General features: G+C 39.7%; 1 protein-coding gene across 7 annotated transcripts in view; it reads left to right on the top strand.

Annotated features, from left to right (window-relative positions):
* TENM2 (teneurin transmembrane protein 2) overlaps window positions 1-20,286 on the top strand; it is a 417,254-nt gene that overhangs the window by 343,926 nt on the left and 53,042 nt on the right. For all 7 annotated transcript variants that reach the window (XM_069102413.1, XM_069102414.1, XM_069102411.1 and 4 more), the window contains 2 exons: window positions 13,019-13,229; window positions 17,924-18,043. In XM_069102413.1, the coding sequence (XP_068958514.1) occupies window positions 13,019-13,229; window positions 17,924-18,043 (331 nt within the window). The remainder of the gene's footprint in view (window positions 1-13,018; window positions 13,230-17,923; window positions 18,044-20,286) is intronic.

The raw sequence follows: 20,286 nt of genomic DNA, 5'->3' as shown, positions 1-20,286 counted from the left end.
GTGGCAGAAACCATTTCAGAGCAATAATCTGCCAGAAAGGAAGCCTCCACCTGGTTATTTATAGTCCCGTGGCTTCCTTGATCTGCTCCAGTGATCAGTGGTTCATAAAGAAGCCAGGTGCATAGAGTACTACACTTGGAGTCAGGCAGACCTGAGTTCAAAACTAGCCTCAGACACTAAGTAATTGTGTGACAAGTCATTTCACTTTTCTCTGCCTCAGTTTCCTAATTTGTAAAATGGGGATTAAAAAAATAGACCCCACTTCACAGAATTGTTTGGGGAATTAACTGAGGTAATATTTATAAAGTACTTTGCAAGCTTTAAAAGTGCTATATAGGGACGGCTAGGTAGTGCAGTAAATAGAGCACCAGCTCTGGAGTCAGGAGGACCTAAGTTCAGATCTGGCCTCAGACACTTAACACAAAACTAGCCATGTGACCTTGGGCAAGTCACTTGACCCTAATTGCTCTGCCTTCCCCCCTCCAAAAAAAAAGCAAAAAAAACCACTATATAAATGTGAGATTTTATAATTACAGAAGTAAAGCACCACACCCACAGTACCAGTGACTGCTGACTCAGCTGCCAACAGTCATGTATAACTAAGGGCAAGTAGGTGGCGCCATGTATAGAGTACCAGCTTGGAGTCAGGAGGAGCCGAGTTCAAATTTAGTATCAGATACCTTGAAGCTTTATGCTTACTCTCTGTTAACCTCCAAGGGCAGTTGTGAGGATAAAATGAGATAACGATTGTAAAGCACTTAGCAGTGTTCAGCATCTAGTAAGTATTGTAAATGTTAGCTGTTTTTATTATTGGGGAAGCTAGTGGTGAAATGGATAGAATGACAGGCCTGAAGTCAAGAAGACTCATCTTCCTGAGTCCACATCTGGCCTCAGACACTTATAGCTGTGTGACCTTGGACAAGTCAATTAACACCATTTGCCTCAGTTTCCTCATCTGTAAAATGAGCTGGAGAAGGAAATGACAAATCACTCCAGTCCAAATGGGGCCACAAAGGCTCAGGCATGACTGAACTGACTAAACAATTATTATTGTACCACTCAGCGCAGTGCCTGGGACACAGTAAATGCCATATATCATATGATCAATCCATTATAATATATAAAATGTTATATTAATTATATAAAATATATATTGAATTGATAATAGCTATGTAAATGTTAGTTAGGGTTATTATTATTAATCAGGGACTCGGTCTAAATAGAGACTTTAGCTAGAGAGGACTCCAGGGAACCAAGCCTCTATCTCTGTGAGCCTGACAGATGCAGAAAAGGAGTGACAATACCCAGCTGTCTGATGGCCAGAGACAAGGAAAGGCGCTACTCTCAAGAGGTGACAAGTGGATCAAGAAGCAGCTGTGGTCTGATTGGTATGACTTCTCAGGGATATGTACGTATCTTGGGAAATCTCTGCCAGAGTCTTGGCCTGTGAGTTTTAAGATTCTGATGCCTTGGGTTCCCGTAAGGTGCCCAGAGTAAATAATATGTATATATTGAGAGAATGAGTGATAGGCAAAGCCCCCTTCAAGTCTGGTAGATAGCAAATTCACCATAGCCTTTTCTTTCGTACAGAGAAAACATCGATTTTATTGAAGTCTTTTGTTTTTACATCACAATTATTTCCTTGTAACTCACCCTAACTCCCTACATTGAGCCTTGCTTTGTAAGCCCCGCCCCAAAATTGAGCAAAACCAGCTAGCACAGTGATCACATCTGAAAACATATGTAGCATCCACAAAAATAGTATCTACCTCTCTAATGAAAGGAGGGAGGCATGTTATATAAAATATACAGTGTTTTCTGGGGCTAAGGTTGGTTGTTGCAGTTACTTAGAATTTGGTTTTCATTTAGTGCTTTGATTCTTTGTATTACATCATTAGAATCAGTATCTATATTGCTCTGTTGGTTCTGCTTACTTTACTCTGCAACAATTCAAATAAGCCTTCTAAAGTTTCTCTGAATTCCTCATTTTTGTTGTTTCTCGTGGCATGGTAATATTCATTTATATTCATATACCACAACTTGATTGGTTGTTTCCAAAAGAAATGGGTACCCACTTTGTTTCTATTGTTTACTCTTCCAAACAGTGCAATGAATAATTTGGTAGATAGACAATAACAGACGGATGGACGGACGGATGGATGGATGGAGCATTTATTCTGCATTTACTATGTGCCAGACAGTGTACTAAGTGCTAGAGATACAAATATAAGCAAGTAAGACAGATTCTTCCTTCAGGGGGCTTACATTCTAATGGAGGAAGACATTATATAAAAGAATGATAGAAAGGTAGGGCAAGGGAGAGATATACCTGAGCAGCAGGACATAAAGATGGCTGGAAAGTGGCTTAAAGAACAAGATAATACAAAAGCTTACCTATCAGAGCCAGGGGACAGAGACTGAAGTTCAAGATTCTGCTTGAAGGGTGATAAAGATTACAGTTGGAGAGCAAGCATGGTTTGGAGATCGTATGGGGTCTTTCTGTACTTGGCCTCCTTAGATATGTGCCCAGTAGGACTATATCCTTTTTTAATTTATGCTTAAAAAAGACTAAATTGTCATACCATTTGACCCAGAGACCACATTGTCAAGGAAGTCAGAGATGATAAGCACAGCTATATATTCATAGCAGCACTTTTTAGTGATGGCAAAGAACTAGGAACAAAGCAGATACCCAGTGACTGGGGAATAGATAAACAATGACAGTTTACAAATATGATGAAATATTACTCTGGTGATGGATATGAAGAATTCAGAGAAACCTGAAGAGGTTAATTATACATTATATAACTAATTATATATTAACCTAGTCAAAATAAAGAGAAATAAAAACTAAAACAATGTGTACAATGACCAGAACAATATAAATGAAAAGAATTTTAAAAAAATGAAATCTATTGCTGTGTAATTATAATGACCAAGCTTGGCCCCAAAGCAGAAATATAAAATGCAGCTCCCTCCCTTCTTTGCAGAGATGGGGGGTGACAAGGATGGAACACTTTATGTCACCTCAGCTGAGGTATTAGTTAGTTCTTCTGAACTGCTTTTTCTTTCTTTTCTGATTGCAAAGGTTTTCTCACAGGGAGGGAAGTGGATGATACATTCAGAAATAAAGATGATGAAAAACAAAGGTTATCAATAAAAATGGAAAAGTTTCATTGAAAAGGACAAAGAGAACACTGATTTTTCCCTGCTCTTATCCTTCAATAGTACCCAAAACCAAGACCAGGGGATTAGCAAAGTAAGCAGCCACCTTTGTGATATGATTTGAGCAGCTCTGGGAAATTTCCCTTCACCAGAAAAAACTTGCTCATGTCTTCCATGATACCTGAAATGTCAAGCTTTTCCTTCCTATAGATCACTTTGTGTCTGACAAGAGCCTGACACAACATCTTTCCTACTAGAATGTGAGTGCTTTGAGATCAGAGGCTGTTTCTGCCTTCATTTGTATCTCCAATACTTAGTACAGGGCCTGTAACATAGTAGGAGATTAGTAAATGTTTGACAGCTACCAGAGATAATGCCAACAGATCCTGGTAAGCACCCAAGTGTCAGCAGAAAGCCAAGGCTAAAATTAAACTCATCCCTTTCTCCACTAACTGGTTTCTGTTTCTGCCTCAGACTGTTCAGTGGTCAGGGAAGGCATCTACCCTTCTCTCTTTGGATCGCCATTCTAGTTAGAAAGTCTGATGAACCTCTTCTCTCTCTTGCAGGGCTAGTCTTCCTGTCCACTCTCTCCCCAATCTCCCCGCCCCATCTTGGGAGCTTTGGTCTTTCCCTAGGGCATAAAGAGGCCGTGCTGGCCTCTTGCTTTCAGGTGTCTCCACCGCAATTAGCAGTGATAGTTTCTGTGTGAGCTCTCATTCCTTTTCCAAGTTGTTGAATGGGTCACTGTCTTAGCTCCCTGCTGTACCATTAAGTACACAGTGTGCTCATACAGGACAGAAGGTTTTCTTTTATCTGTTTGTTATCTTTTTAAAAAAAAAAATATATATATATATATATATAATCAGTAAGAAGGCAGGCAATGATCTAAAATAGAAATTTCCCTTTGCTCTGGCTGTTGGGGCAGTGGTCCTACCAGGAAATGGTGTGACAGCAATACCAAGATAGAAATCACTAGCCTGCAGCAGTGGCTGAAGAACAGTACCCCAGGAAAAACATGGGGGAGATGAACCAGAGACAGCCATCAGGGACTCTCTTGGAGTAGAGAGATTGCATGTCAAATGGAGTTATTCCTAAGAGCCCTACCTGGAATGGGAAGGAAGAAATAGAGTAGAAACAAACAAACAAAAAAATGTTTGAAAGTAAAAATAGTTCTGGTGAAAGAGAGATAAAGAGACTGGTGTGAATATGTGTCTACATATAGCACATATGGTTAACTATAATAACATGGGAGACTGGAAAAGGTGTTGGGTTTGGACCTGAGTTTGAATCCTGACTCTGCAACTTAGTGTGTGTTCTTGGGCAAGTCATTTAACCTCTAAATGTCTTTGCCCCCATTTGCAAAAAATTAAGGTGCTGGATTAGATAATCTTTAAAGTTCCTTCTAGGCCTAAATCTAAGAGCAGATGACCTCTAAGATATGTTTGAGGTCTAAATACAATGAATATGATTCTGCATTCTTCCTGAAGAGTAGTTTTGTTCGTTAGGTTTGGAGCTAGGGATTGATTTCTAAGGGGGAGATGTAATTTTCTGCTGAGGATTTTTTAGTCCTCACTGCTGAAAATTATATCTTAATTTTCTAAAAAACATTATTTGCTTTTGCAATTATTACTATTATCATCATTTATGCTTGTTCCAGATTCATGATTTTGTTCATGTAGAGAACTCTTCTGTGAGGAAACTCCCTCCACAGATACACATTGATACCTATTCTGCAACTTTTAGTATTCATTATTATTTAATCAATTTTATATTAAGTATTTGTTAAGTATTTCGTGTTCATTTTAGTATTAAGTGCCAAGACACTAAGAGATTAGGATGATTTGTCCAGGGATCACACAGATAGTAAGTGTCAGAAGAGAGAATAGAACTAGGTCTTTGGGGCTCCAAGGCCACTACTATCTTAAGGTTTCTTAAACTGTCATCCTCCTTCAGAGGAAGGATATTTATGAAATTACAGTTTTTAATAGGTTGATAATTATATTTAAATACAATTGGTTTCTTTGTGATCCTATGTACTTTATATAGTTAAAAACATTATTCTGCGCAGGGATTCATAGATTTAACCAGAAGTCAGAGAGGTCAATGACACAAAAAGGGTTTTTTAAAAAAAGGCAGCATTGAATAGAATACTGACCTGGGAGTCAGGAGGACCTGAGTTCAAATATGACCTCAGACACTTGACACACTAGTTTTGTGACCTTGGGCAACTCACCCTCAGTTGCCTTGCCTTCCCCCCTAAAAAAAATCCCTGGTTTATCCACTCTGCCACAACTGCTTTTCATCATTGTTGTATTTTAATAGAGGCTGCCTTTAGCCCAAACACCATGTAGATGATACTCTGGATGGAAGCCATTAAATGCTTGGGTAATGCAGATGTTTCATAGCACAGAGAATAACCCTCTATTTGCTTGTCTTCTACTAACTCACTCCTTATTCTCACGCTCAATGAGGATCTTCAAAGTTAGCAAACACAATGCCCCCTGTCCACACTGTCCTTTATGAATGTAGACAGTGCCATTAACATCTTAGCAAAAGAACATCTACTTTCCGTTAATTTCTCAGGCTTAGGAATGGGTTTCTGGTTAACCTGCAAAGCATGGTTTTTTTTTCAGACAGGTACCCAAAATTAGGAGTGAAATCTGGTTTTGAAATAGACCAAAACTAGCTTTCCCCTCTAAGAACTGGGTCACCAGTTTTGACTTATTAGTATCTCAAATGAGATTAATATTTGTAAGACACTTAACACAGTTTCGGCACATAGTAGACACAAATGTTTCCTTCACCTCTTCCTAATTAGTACTGTGAGCTAACTCGCAGTTATGGATACTGTGACACAATCAACAGATGTTTTCAGTAGCTTAAGAGATTTTTTTTAAGTTTTTAAAAGGTTCTGTATTTGAAACCTCTGAGCCAAGACAGATTTCCAAAAGAATCTTACCCTAGCAATAAACAAGCTTTTATCAAATACCTATTTGCTAGGCATTGTGCTAGGCCCTGAGGATATAAAACAATGAATGAAATCACCCCTTGGTACTAGAAGCTTCCTGTCTGAAGGAGGAACTAACTGGAATTTACACACACACACACACTATATATAGAAGTATGTGGAGAATGCAAATAATAACTAAATAATTTCTGACAATGCCTTTGGTCTTCAAAATAAAATATTCAAACAAATCATATTCCTAATTGAATTTTTTATTCTGAAACTCTCAAAGTAAGTGAGAAGTAGTTCATGAAAATCACATGCTAGGGGCAGAATTTTGTATACATCTTCAACTTTCTTCTAAAGCCATGGCCAGTGAACAACAAATATAATCATGAAACCAAAGTACAGTATATTACTTGATGAACTATTTTACTTGTTTTATACTAAGAAGCTCCAATCTATCAACTTCCACTGATTAAAAATAAAAATTCCAAACATTGTCATCTTCAGAATGGCAAAGCAAAACCAGAATCAAGCTATGTGATATGAAGATTTAAAAAAAAATTACCTGTCCAGTTCCTATATTAGTGTCTCAGGGTGTCAAGTGACTTTCTCTCCTTTTCTTCTTACGTGTGACAAATGGAGATCTTACCTGAATGATCTTCCTTCTATTCAGGGACTGTCCCTTGTCCAGAAAGAATTGTTTCCTAGTCAGTCCTTGCTTTCTTTCCCAAGCACAATGTGGGGTAACAGGAAAACCAACAGATAAGCTTTTCAGTGGGGCCAATATCTATCGAACCTCTTGTTGGACTTGAATGAGCTCTCGGCTAGGTCATGAGAAAGTCTGCAGGGGGTATGGAGCTAGGAGCTCTGGCTCTGAAATTCAGAGACCGACAAAAGAGTTAGAAAAATAGAAGATAATAACTTCTAGAAAGCGTTCCAGGAGTCATACAAATACAGGTCCACTTCCTGTAATATTTAAAAGTAGAAATGTTGATCCCTTGGGAAGGTGAAGCAGAGGTGGGCAGCAGGGAAGAGGGAGAAGGGAGGGAAGGACAGAGGGAGGAAAGGGAAGGAGGGAGGGAGAGGCAGACAAAAGGGAGGGAGAGAGGGACAAGTAACAACCTATCAGGTAGCTGGTATATTAATGGTAGGTGAAACCTTCAAAATGAGCACCTTGTCAGCTAATCTATTGCTTTGAAGGACTGGCTCTACCGGAGACCAACAGAAGCAATGAAGAGCTAATCTCATATTGCCAGGTTAAATCAAGTCAGAATTGCCTGTTCCCTTCACTTCTTGGTTACATCAAGTCAGAATACTTTCAATTATCCTGGCCTTATGTCTAACTTGTAAAAAAACCTTTGGGGATCATGAATATCCCCAGGTACAAAGACCTTTTATGTAATTTTGCTACTTGAGCATAGATCTCTTACTTAAGCCTAGATCCTTCCACTGTGAACATTAGTGCCACCTGTCTGCAATGGTTTCCAGTTTCCCTTCCACTCAGGAATCTATCTGGGTCACTAATTCAATTTCAGAAATTACCTTTGGACATTCTTACTCAGACTTCCTCCTATAGACTATACTGTTATACTTTGACAAGATTGGTTCTCTGGTCCCTTGTTCTTTTTCATCCTTCTCCCACAAATAACAGCCAGTGCTTTGTCCCTATCCCTCCTGTCCTTACTCCTCATCCCTTCTTCCTCCATCCTCTTGTCACTCCATCTCAGTCACGGATCCTGCCTGTTCTCTTTGCTAACTGGACTTGAAAATTTTCACAAGAACAACAAACTTATCCTCTGGATGTTTGGGATTCCACTTTTGCAGATGCTTCCATTAATTTGAGTCAACAGCAACAAATATGAAAGCTCTCATCTTGTTCCCAGGCCAGCTGGAAAAAAAAAACCTTCTGGAGAACATCCAGAAGAGGCTGAAAGAGGGAAGGTAGAAGGCATGGAAGGTTAAGTCAAATGTAAAAAGTATGATTCTGCCATATAGGGGGAAGTATCCTTGCATGTGGGTGGTTCCCAAGTCTGAAGCATGTTCTTGCAGCCAAGGGCTGATTGTGAAACTGTTCCTTGAGTCTATGGCCAACTGCCCCCAAAATATCAGTGTTTGGAAGCAGATACCAGCAGAGCCTCTCATTCCACCTGAAATGAATTGGGTTTTGCCAATTTGTGCTGTTTTTAATATTCACGAAACACAGAGCCTAGTTCTAAAAGTGTTTATGGAAATGTGAGGAACCACTTGCCGTGGGCATTATGTGTTATAATGGAAAAAATACTGGATTTGAAGATGGAGCACTTGAGTTCAGATCTTACTTCTGACACCACCTGTGTAAGAACTTAAACAAGTCATTTAACCTCCTCAGCTTCTGTTTCTTCACTTGTAAACTGGGAGGATTGGACTAGATGATCTTTGAGGCTTTGTTCAGCTCTGGAGCTATGATCCTATGATTTTCCAACCTGCTCTCCCCCTCCTAGCTTCCTAGCTCTTCAAAATCAGAGCAAAAAAAGTCAAGTCAGCTTATACTTGATAGTAGGTACCCATTAATAGATGCCCTTTCCCATTCACTGTACCTGGCAGTAGTCTGGCTAACTAGTGGTTCAGCAAACATACTACTACACATTTTTTTTTAGCTTTTTCAACTACTAACTAGGGTGGGAGTAAAAATTATTCTGAATAATAGTACTGACCTCATTCCTCTTCTTTTTATTAATGTTCCTTTTTAACATTGTTCTCATCTCCCTTTACTCCTTCCCTCCCCCATAAGTGTCCTTCCTTGTAACAAAATCTAACTAAGTAAACACATTAAGTATGTTTGACCATTCCACACCCACAGTGTGCCACCGTTCTACTGAAAGAAAAGTGGTGTGTTTCCTTATTAGTCCTCAAGAGCCAAGATCGGCTATTGCATTGCTCTGATTTCTGATGCATGGCTGATTTAAAGCAAGCTAGGAATATCCTCAGGATGTAATACATTTAAGCAGAGTTTCCAGAGGGACTAGACCCCTTTTGTTCCCCTTTCTCCTAGCATTCAGGTACAGTCCTGGTAGGAACTGCCTTCCATTGTTCTCTATAGAAGCCTGACCCTAGATTTAGGACTAGCATCCTGGAGGCATTCAACCTGGACAATGTGATTGATAAGCTCATAGTAAAACAACACCCACTTGGGGGTGAGGTACAGTGGTATGTTACATGGCAGAGCCAGATTGTTACTATAGAACTGTCCTTCCTTCCTCACAAAACTGGAGAGAGAGGGGAAAAAACCCCTTTCCTCTGAGAGTAAATATTTAAGGTAAAAAGGTGGAGCTATGTGATATATGTATTATGAAATAACAGCTGAGTTAAAGATTAATAGACTTAATCTAAAAAATATCCCAAGTTATCTTGCTGATTTCATCCAGCACTATAGTCCGTGCAGTACATGAGAGAGGTTACAGGGAGATAAGACAGATATCCTTCAGGAAGGGAAGACAAGGGAAGGGGAGGGGAGGGAAAAGAAGGAAAGAGGATAAATGACTTGTGAAGGCCCTTCCAGCTTTATGAAATAGAAAAGAATATGACACAGGTAGAAATGAGTAGCCTAAACACAAGAAGCATGTCACCCAGGAATCCATCAACAAACATTGGTTAGCTGTCTGCTACATGCAGAGCACTGTCCTAGGTGCTGATTTGCTTCCCTGCAACTGCAGTTTCCATATGGTTCCGTTTGATCACTGTATTTCAGTTCTGTGCCTCTAAAAACCGTTTTAAAATAGTCTCTTTTTTCTCTAAAATGTAATAAAAAGGAATGTTCTCAATTAATTCCTAGTAAGTTTTTCCACTCCATATTTCTCTGAAATTGCCATTACAATTAGCACATGCTGTTTACCAGACATATCCCAGCCAGCACTGTGATTTAGCTCCTGTTCTCATAAAAAGTACCTTGATATTTCTTCTCACAGCTTTTTGTGGAAGTAAAAAGGAAAATAGTAAGTCTCCGTATGATTACCTTAGGTGGATAGGAAGATGGGTGGTAGAGGATTTCCTCTGTGAACTTGAAGTTTTGTCCTTTATGGGAACTTAGGAGTATAAACAGCCCCTCCCCCAACACCATTACACGCATGCGTACCAAAGAAAAAGAAAGAAAGGAAAAGAAATAAATAAATCATCCAATGTCAAAGGAGCGCTGTGCAGCTTTCTTGCTGCTATTGAATGGAGACGTTTCTAGCCTCTCAGGTCCTGAACTGGCAATTCAGAACAGTTTGATTGCCTGCTTGATTGTTTGCGAGATAACTGCAAGATTGGCAGTGACAGGGTAATTTACTGAAGATTGCGATGTCAGACTATATCCAAGGGGGCTTGCTGGCATAAAGATGCGATTCTCATGACTGACAGGCCACTGGGAGATTGGTGTGCCAATTTAAAGTTCACAGTGTCGTCAAAAAGTGTTCAGTGACAGCAGCCCGTAATCATGCTGCATGATGAGGTCATTACAGACATAACATATGCTCACACATAATAACAGACATAACCAAAAATGTGCAATATCTTGAGCAGGTAAATGTAAATCTGTAGAAGGGAGTAATTTATATCCTATTTTTTGCTTCTGCTATGTTGATAGGATTTCTCTTGACTGACAGTCCCCTGAATAAAAGCATTGAACAAACTAAACAGTGGGGCAATTTTAAGTTCACAGTTTTGAAGGTGTCACACACCCAGAAAGAGTAGAACACTGAGGGTGGGGGGACAGTTCAGAGCTTAATAGGAAAACTGTCTGGAGTTATTATCTGAGCTCGATGATGTCCTCACGTTGATTATATAGAGTGGGTAGTAAACGGACTAGAGGAAAAAAAATTCCCAGCTTCAGGATGGAAAGGGCATCTAAGATGGATGGAGTTCCTAATGGGAATAGGCCGCTGACCTTAAAGAAATCTATAACTCTAACAACAATGGAGTTCTTCTAACTTAAGAAGTTTCTTTGGATGCTGAATGAAACAGTGCCAACATATCTCAGCAGGTTATTTTTAAATCAGAAGCAGTCATTTCAATTGTAGGTTCCTTCTGTCTAGCTAAGGACAGTCCCCAGGAGCTAATGTTAGATGCAAAATGCTGTAGGTTTTCTTTCTCTTTTTTCCTTCTCATCCTCCTCTATCATTCTTCACTCTCTTTCCTCTCCTCTCCTTATCCCTCCTCCTTCTCCATATATCTTCCATCTCTATCTCCTCTGCTTCCTCCTCTTCCTTCCCCTTATTCACCTTCCATAGTTCCCTCTATCTCCTTCTCTCTTTCTTTTCTTCCTCTTCCTCTTCTTCTTATTTTTCTTCCTTCTCCTCCACTGTTCCTCTCTCCTCCAAGCACTATCAATCTATTTATCTATCTAACCAGGGATCAGAAATAAAGTGTCTCTGCATTATCAGCTGTAAGGCAACAATTCTCCATTGTTATCTCGTGTGTTTGGATGTTGCTGGGCTCCAGGGATTTAGCACGTTCCACCAGTGCTCCCGGCTGAGATGTTCAGATACTTGATTTGAAAAGTCTCTAAGTTGAAGCGATCATGCGCGCTTCTCTTCCTCCTTCCCTCCTCCCACTTCGGAAATTTTACAAATCTAAATGTATTCTAAGACACGTAAAAAACATTTGGCCATGTGGAAAATGAGGGGCTAGTTTTAATCATTTAAAACTAGTCAAAACATGCAACCTCCTAATTTGTTTGTTTGCTAAAAAGAAGGTAATGTTTTAAAATAATTGTACATTAATTGCTAAATTACAGTGGAACTTCAGTGAAATTACATATTTCAATTTCATTAGTGAAACCAAATGAAAAGGGTAATGCCAAAGAATTATGTTAGAATCCATTTAAAACGCAGAGCCTAGTCTGTGATTCAACAGACTAATGCACATGTTTGTCAATTCACTGCTACTCAAGGTTCTAGTGCAAGTTCCTACGATGCTAATTAGGCCAAAAAATGCCTTAGTATTAAATTTGCTAGATAACAAGCAGCTTGCTGTCTGAGCCCAGTAGCTCAACAATGTTGTGTTTGACCAATCAGCTCTTAATGTAATGAGCCAATTTTAAAGGGAGAGCTCTAGGAACAGCCCCTACCTGGACTATTCCACTTTCCAAAGCCATCGACAGAACCTTTGGATCTTAAAGGGGGCGAGGAGGAATGTATCCTTAGAAATTCCCCCCTCAAAAAAAAGAGATGGGAAAATATATATCTCCCTCTCTTCCTTGAAGATGTGAGGGACTACAGATATGAAATATTTCATATCCTGTCAGACTCATATACTGTGTTGGTTAGTTTTGCTGAACCTATTTTGGTTCCCTTATTTCTTTTTTTTTTTATTCTTTCTCATAAGGCATGACTCTCTAAGAGAAGAGGGATAGATTTCAATTAGTCAATCAGCAAGCATTTATTAAGTGTTTATCATATACCAAACACTGTGATAAAGATACAAAGAAAGACCCAAAAAATACAAAAACAGGAAAGTAATATCAAATGATTAGCAATAAAATTTAATGTAATTGTTTAAAGAAACACACCCATTGGTGGTATATGAAGGGTATAATAGCCAAATCCTGATAAGTCAGAGAGTTTGCCAGCTAACTGCCCAGCTCAATGATTTCACCATTCCTCAGGATTTCTCCTGTAGAATGGGTTTGCCTTTCACACAGATCACTCAGTTTTTCAACTTATTAGCAGCTTGATAAGTGCTTGGAGGGAGTTGGGGAAGCCCTTGGTTACTTTGAAGTTAGATTCGGAATCCTGTGGAGTCCCATTATTTGTGTTTAAAGCGTAGTCATAGATATGAACACAATAATAACAGAGGCTTAAGGAAGGCTCTTTAATGACAAGGTCATTGAGTAACCTTGTGTAGTGAACTTCACTGATTGTGGTTCTGCCTCTGTCATTGCAGATGGCCTGGTGGACTGCTTGGACCCTGACTGCTGCCTCCAGTCCACCTGTCACAACAGCCTGCTCTGTCGAGGATCCCGAGACCCTCTCGATATCATTCAGCAGGGTCAGACAGGCTTGCCGGCTGTGAAGTCTTTCTATGACCGTATCAAACTCCTAGTGGGGAAGGACAGCACCCACATCATTCCTGGAGACAACCCGTTCAACAGCAGGTACTTTCCCAATACATGGCATCACTGCTCTGCTCCCCCCGCACTTGAGCCTGTCATGAAAGCAAGGTTGGACACTTGTCATTGTGATTCCATTCATCTTTAAACAGGAAACATTGTTTTCAATTACTCCATATTCTCCCTTGGCACAGAGGCAGCCCCACTGAGGACCCCCTGTCGTGGCCCATTAAGACTCTCTTCGTTATTTGTAGTTAGGCAGGGCAGATTGTCCCCAGGGTGGAGCCCTGCTCTCTACATAACCATTTGGCCTTCAACTCAAGAAGGGCAAATATCTGGAATGGGAAGCAGTGGAAACTGGGGAAACCAGCCCACATATAGGCTTTCCGGTCATTTTCATGAAATATGTTTGTCAGGAAGGCTATAGAAATCAGATACTTAACCTTTCAAAATGGTCAGCTGCTTTTTATTTACCTATTTGTCTTGGAAGCATAGGGAGCTATTGTCACTGTCATTATTTGGAATTTTATTTCCTTATTTATTCATTGTTCCAATCTGTTTCACTTCTGACATAATGCCATAAAGTCAAGTTTTTTCCTCTCTAGCTTATTCTTTTTTTGCCAGTTTAAACTTTATGAATATTATAAAAGCAGATTCAGGATTAATTTCAAGATCCCACAAACCTAGTAATGAGACTAGTGGGCTAGAGCTCAGGACTTGGGATTCTCGTCTTAGCTGTATCATTGACCAGCAGTATAATCTTGGACAAGTCACCTCAACCCAATCTGTAAAATGAGGAGAAGTCTTCTTTCTTCCTTTCTTATGTAGAGGTTTTTAATATAAATGAGATGATTAATTAATGATAATAATAATAATAATATTTATATAATAATTGATTTAAGGTTTGCAGAGTTCTCTACAAATAATATTTCATTTTATATTTCCAATAGCCCTGGAAGGTAGGTACTATTATCATCCCCATTTTTTAGATAAGTAAGCTGAAGCAGGGGTTAAGTGACTTGCCCAGGGTCACATAGCTAGTAACTGCCTAAGGCTAGATTTGAACTCAGGTCCTTATGACCAGTATTTTGCATTTGTTATCTCTTTGTAAAAAAAAACACATATTTAGACAACTCAAAAGAAAGATATCAAAATGTAAGTTATCAATAGAATTTGTTCAATTTTTATTTACCCTGTGGTATTGAATTCATTAAGAAAAAAATACCTTGCTTATCTGTTCTCTAAATTCATTTGTTCTAGTCAACCAGTAAGTTTCTATTTTGTTTCCTTCAGTGGCATTTGACTTTGGATAGTAGTGTGGTGTGGTACAAAGGATGATGGACTTCATCTAAGAAGTCCTTGCTTTAAATTCTGTTTCCATCATTTGCTACTTCTGTGACCTTGAGCAAGTCATATACTCTGAACTGGCATAGGATTCCAAGCCTCCAACTCCAAATCCATTCTTATTGTTTAAGTTTAAACAAATTAAAGTGAATCCCAAGCCCTCTGAGGTCAAAACATCATGAATTGTATTTTCTCCCTGGCATTTGCATCCATATTCTGAAATTTGCCTTTTAGGACTGAAACTAGATCCATTTATTTTTGGATCTAATCATCAAACTCTTGTTTTCCAAAAATATTTAATGTCCTACAAATCTTCTTAGTAAGATTTTCAATATTTTTCTCCAGTTGTGTTTCTTCAATAGTCGCAACACCAAGAGGTTTGCATTTGAAACCTCAGACCTATAAGGATAAATGCCTTAGTCAAATAATTGTTTCTTTTCTTTGTAAATTTCAATCTTGGGAAAGAGATTCAGCAGCAATTCCTAGCCACTGATGAAAGATAATTGGAGGTAGATTGCAAGAGTGAGGATCACTGAGATCTTTCCTGAACCACAGGACATTCTATGTTACTTATGTACAGTGTGCCTATAATAGGTATGTACCCACCTCGGCTGTACTTAGAGATAGATCTGGCAACAGTGGATCATCTTAGGCAATTTCATTTGTTGTTTTTGTTTATTCATATTGAACTCTCTGTGGTCCCATTTCAGTTTTTCTTGGCAAAGATACTGGAGTGGTTTGCCATTGCCTTCTCCAGCTCATTTTTTACAGATGAGGAAACTGAGGCAAACAAGGTTAAGTGACTTGCCTAGGGTCACACAGCTGGTAAATGTCTGAGGTCAGATTTGAACCAAGGAAGATGAGTCTTCCTGACTCTGGGACTGGCGCTCTATCCACTGTACCACCTTGCTGCCCTAAACAACTTAAATTATTTCTTCACCTTCATTCCAGTTGTTTCTTATTTAATGTTTGTGATTGAGATGAGCTATTATCTTCAAAAGTGAGCAGCTCGTAAAAAGGCACAGTGAGGTAGGAGGGTGTTTCAGGTGGCAGATAAGGCACCTCCAAAGTCTTGATGGGATTACCAGTGGTCCCTTATCCTCATGAAAAAAAAAACCAACTAATGTTGCTTTTGAGAAATTGATGACAGTGTCTGGAACTGAAATAGCAATGAACAGAACTACCAAAACTGCAATGAAGCTTTGGAACAGGGTGGGCAGTATTTGGGCAGAGATACAAAATCACGCAATCTTGGAGCTGGAAAAGACCTTAGGGGCTGCTTAGTCCCACTCCTACTTGAAGTGTAATGCCCTTCTGTAGTATTGGTTCTGCTGATTTTAGACATAGGTTGAAGTTCAGGACAACTGAATTTCAGTGTGTTATTATCTGACGAGTAATGAAGGACAATGCCAGGAGTAAAAAAAGGAATTATTTCAAGAATTCTAAGAAGGCGTTCCCCTAGATAATGGAGTATAAAAATAACTAAAATGCCTTGAATATAGCCCTATAATTTATAGAGCAGATCTCACTATCTAGATAATGTGATAATTGTTACACATCAATAATCATAAATAGACATGAACCGTTAGGATGTCTTGCCGAATCTTATTCTGTAAATTGGCTGCTCAAAAAAAAAAAAAAGATAGAAAGCCAGAAATAATGAAGAATTAGAAAAACATGGCTTAGAAATCACATAAAATTCACTCTGTTTTATTTCTGTGGTTTCTATGAAAGTGTATGGTACCAAAACCTATTTGGAGAAGACCTATTAAAAAAGAAGATACATATGAAATGTGAATGCTTATGGATTTTGGTATCCCACTGTGGGTACTATTTACCATAGGGTCATTAGCACACATTGCTAATTTTTAAAATAGTGTCTGGTCAGACCTAGAAGAAATCTTGATCCACCAAAGACAAGAAAACTAGATTGCACAACAGGATTATTTTCACAAATTAGTTTTCTACTACCAGGAGATTCTACCCGTGCAGTTGGAACAAGCTAAAAATGGGAATTCATTTGTTATTCAGCCAGTAGCAAACAATTAGAACTGTCAATGGGAGCATTCTAAACATTCCTGAGATACTAAAAAGGTCTGTAAAACAACAGTGGGGGTGTTGCTAATACAGAGAGAGGGGTTCCCAGACAGCATCCCTTCAGCTTTCTGGGGCATCGGGAATTGCAGGAATGAGCAGATTCCAAAATTCATGCAGACTTTGACATGGTTTTGGCAAAGAATGAGTCGGCTCGATTCCCCAGTCCAGAAATTGGGATCCCATCCAGGAACCTTGAGGGTCGAGAATCTCTTTGCCTTTGCCAAATTGCCCAGTGCCTATGAAAGCCAAGGAGACAGCTGCGGACCTGTCTAGTATTTGAGGGTCAGTTCAGAAATGAGGGTTCTTTATTATCCTGCCTCTCTGTGAAGTCGAAAAAACTTATGTGGGAGAAGAAAGCTACCTTTCCCCTCTGTAGACTTTGAGAGGGATGTTGAAGCCTTTCCCTGGGTTCATGGGATTTTGTAGTATTGCAGTAACTAAGTTGGAGGCTAGTGACAATAGTTGACATTCCAGTCATTGTTACTTAGAGACTGTCTCTTAGGGATTCTTTCCCTTGACCTTGGGGAAAAAATCTGGGTGGGATTTCAAAGGCTCTCTCTCTCTCTGTGTGTTTTGTATAGTATATGATTTAAAGGGAAAAGAGAAAGACCTTGAAAGGAGATACATAACCAGAGGTAACCCAGAAACCATTCCATTTCCATGCCAATAGAAAAACCTTGGAGGAGGCAGAGAGAAATCACATGCACACACATGCTCTACCCCATCAAAAAACTCCATGTGCTTTTCCCAAACCCCTCCTCTCACTTCAGCCTCGAGGATAAGAATAACTGTTGCTCCCAATGCTACCTTCTTCTGGAGCCAAAAACACAAATGTGAAAAACAAATGAGAAACCAGATGGGGAGGCTCTCACCCATGTATAATGCTGCCTTGCTGCTCTCCCTGTGCCTGGCTGAGGCAGGGGTGTGAGTGAGTGCAAGAAGACTGAAACACAGGCCAAGCAAAAGTCAAGTCATGCCCAGACAGAATGTCAAGGGCAAAGAGAAACGGGGTCTCACTTCTAGGTTGAATGATGCAGAGATGCTGAAACCCAGGAGGTTTTGGTCTTAATGGCCAGAAAACCCCAACTGTTCTAGTCAGGGAAAGCAGCAAAATCTCTCTGTGCTTGTAACCTCATGCTGGTAGTTTGGTGCAAAGTGGGAAATCAATGGTGAAGTTCTCACCCTGTGACCCAAAGGTGCTCAGGGTTGGGGACAATAGGTGGACACACACCGGGACAAACAGCACTGCTTCGGGGTCCCACGTGTAGCTAAAGCTTCCTTGTGTTCCTTTCTCCCAGCCTGGTATCTCTCATCCGAGGCCAAGTGGTGACTACAGATGGAACTCCCCTTGTCGGTGTCAACGTGTCGTTTGTCAAATATCCAAAGTACGGCTACACCATCACCCGCCAGGATGGCACGTAAGTGGCTCTGCGGAGCTCAAGGCCTGCTTAGGATGGGATGCCCGTGCCGGGGAACAGATGGTGCTATCTACTGGAACCATGTGGCACCCCCACACGGACTGGAGTCCCACCCGGGCCAAGCCACCAGTGAGGCTCCGAAAAAGCTATTTTTTGCTTCACATGTTGAGTGCTAAGAGCACAAAGAAAAAAAAAAGGCCAACCTTTGGCAGGGCTGCAGAAAGCTGCCACCCCTTTCTCCCCCATGTCATGTCAAAGGCATCTGTGAGAGTGGGGTACGGGAGGGAAAAGGAAAAAAACAGTGATATAGCCCCTTGGAAACCACCTCCACCCATATCTTAAAATGAAAGGCAGCACAGGGCAGCAAGGTAAGGAATGAATGAATCTGCTTGATAGCGTGCATCCTGTTGAGAACTCCTCTCCCTCTGTCTGAGGCTTTTGATGATATGTTGTCACTCCTATTTCTTTGGGGGGTAGAATGTAATCAGAGGCGTCTAATTAAATACACTTAGAAGCCTTCCTGCTGAGTGAAGAAAGAAACCTTTCCCTATTATCATCTGACTTGAAATGCTTACCAGTTCAACTCAGACCAGAATGAGAGTACTGCGGTTTCTTTAATCCATTGGACATGGAGCCGTAATAAAATATCCTTGAAAAAGAAAATGTAAAAAGTTATTCAGCCTTGGACAATGATGTGCTGCCAGATTCAATCCAGGATGCTCAAGGGGGAAGCATGATAGTCCTGGTGAGGAGAGGAATGTCAAAGACCACGTATGTTATCATTCGCATGAGACCAGAACCTAAGAAATGAGATCTAGGTGTACTTCACAGCCTATGTTTCAAACTTTTTATTGGCTTTAGAAAGAAGACACTTGCAAACACTTAGCAAATCTTGCAAGTAATTTCAAAAACTACCAAGTCCCAGAAACCTTTCTTTTACCATATCTGATGGCAGAAGGAGAATTGTATAGATGTGCTTGAAATTCTCAGTTTTCATTCAAGTTCTCACTTTATGATAACCTATAATCTAACTTTTTGAGGCCAAGCTCAAATTTTCTCCAGGCAAAGAGATCATGGGTTTAAATGACGTCATTTTCATAACTACTCTAGCTTTTCACTAATGTCTGAGGGTTACCTTTTGACCTAGAGACCCTACAGCTAGGCATATGCCCCAAAAAGGTCAAAGACAGAGAAAAAGGTCTATGTTCATTGTAACACTTCCTTATGATAGCAAAGACCTGGAAATAAAATAGATACATATCATTTGGAGAATAGATCTCATTTTCCTCCTCTGTAAAATAAAGAGCATCTATTAAGATGCAACTATTTTCCAGGACTAGACAATGAATTTGCTTCCAGCTCAAAGCCTATGAATATCTAAACAAATGATGACTTATGAATGTGATCGAATACGGTAGAGCCACAAGAAGTTACAAATAGGAAGAATTCAGAGAAGTGTTGGAAACCGAATATGGACTAATGCAAAATTAAGTTGGCAGAACCAAGAAAATCGTTTTAACAATTAACTAAATAATATAAATGGAGAGAATGGTAAAATAAAGCTCAGTCAATCAGCAAGTGTTTATAAAGTGACAGCTGTATGCTGATATCATTCTAGGTGTCTGCCCTCAAGAAGCTTACATCATATTAGGGGAAAATAGCATGCACATATATGTATATATATAATATATAATATAAAAATATTATATACAAATAATGTATTTAGGGGGAAAGCATTAGCAACTAGAAGAATCAGAAAAGGCCTCATGTAGAAGATGGCACTTGAACTGAACTTTGAAGGATACTAGGGATTCTTAGAGAGAGAAGGGAGAGGACATTGTTGACATGGGAGATGGTCTCTGCAAAGGCACAAAGATGGGAGGAATGCCATGTGTGAAAAAGAGGCTAGTTTGACTCAACTATAGATCATGAAAAGGGGGGAAATGTTGGTCTAGAAAGTAAGTTGAAGCCAAGATAATTGAGGGTTTTAAAAGCCAGAAGAAGTAAGGACTACTAGAATTTATTGAGTAGGAGCCTGACAGAATCAGACCTGTGTTTTGGAAATATCACTTTTGAAGTTATGTGGATTGGAGAACTCCATGTAATTAAAATTACCAAGCCTAGCCCCTAGAAAAGAGTTGAGAAACAGTGTCTCCCTTCCTTCAGTGCAGAAATGGGGAACCCATGGTGTGGAATATTGCATATACTATCAAATCCCTGTTGATGTCTTGGGTGATTTTGCT

This window comes from Petaurus breviceps, unplaced genomic scaffold, assembly GCF_028583685.1.
Source record: "Petaurus breviceps papuanus isolate PSGF00001 unplaced genomic scaffold, PetGlider_PUasm1.0 551, whole genome shotgun sequence".
In the NCBI taxonomy this organism is placed as follows: domain Eukaryota; kingdom Metazoa; phylum Chordata; class Mammalia; order Diprotodontia; family Petauridae; genus Petaurus; species Petaurus breviceps.
Note: the sequence above shows the minus strand (reverse complement) of the source record. Positions and strands in the feature narration are given on the sequence as shown.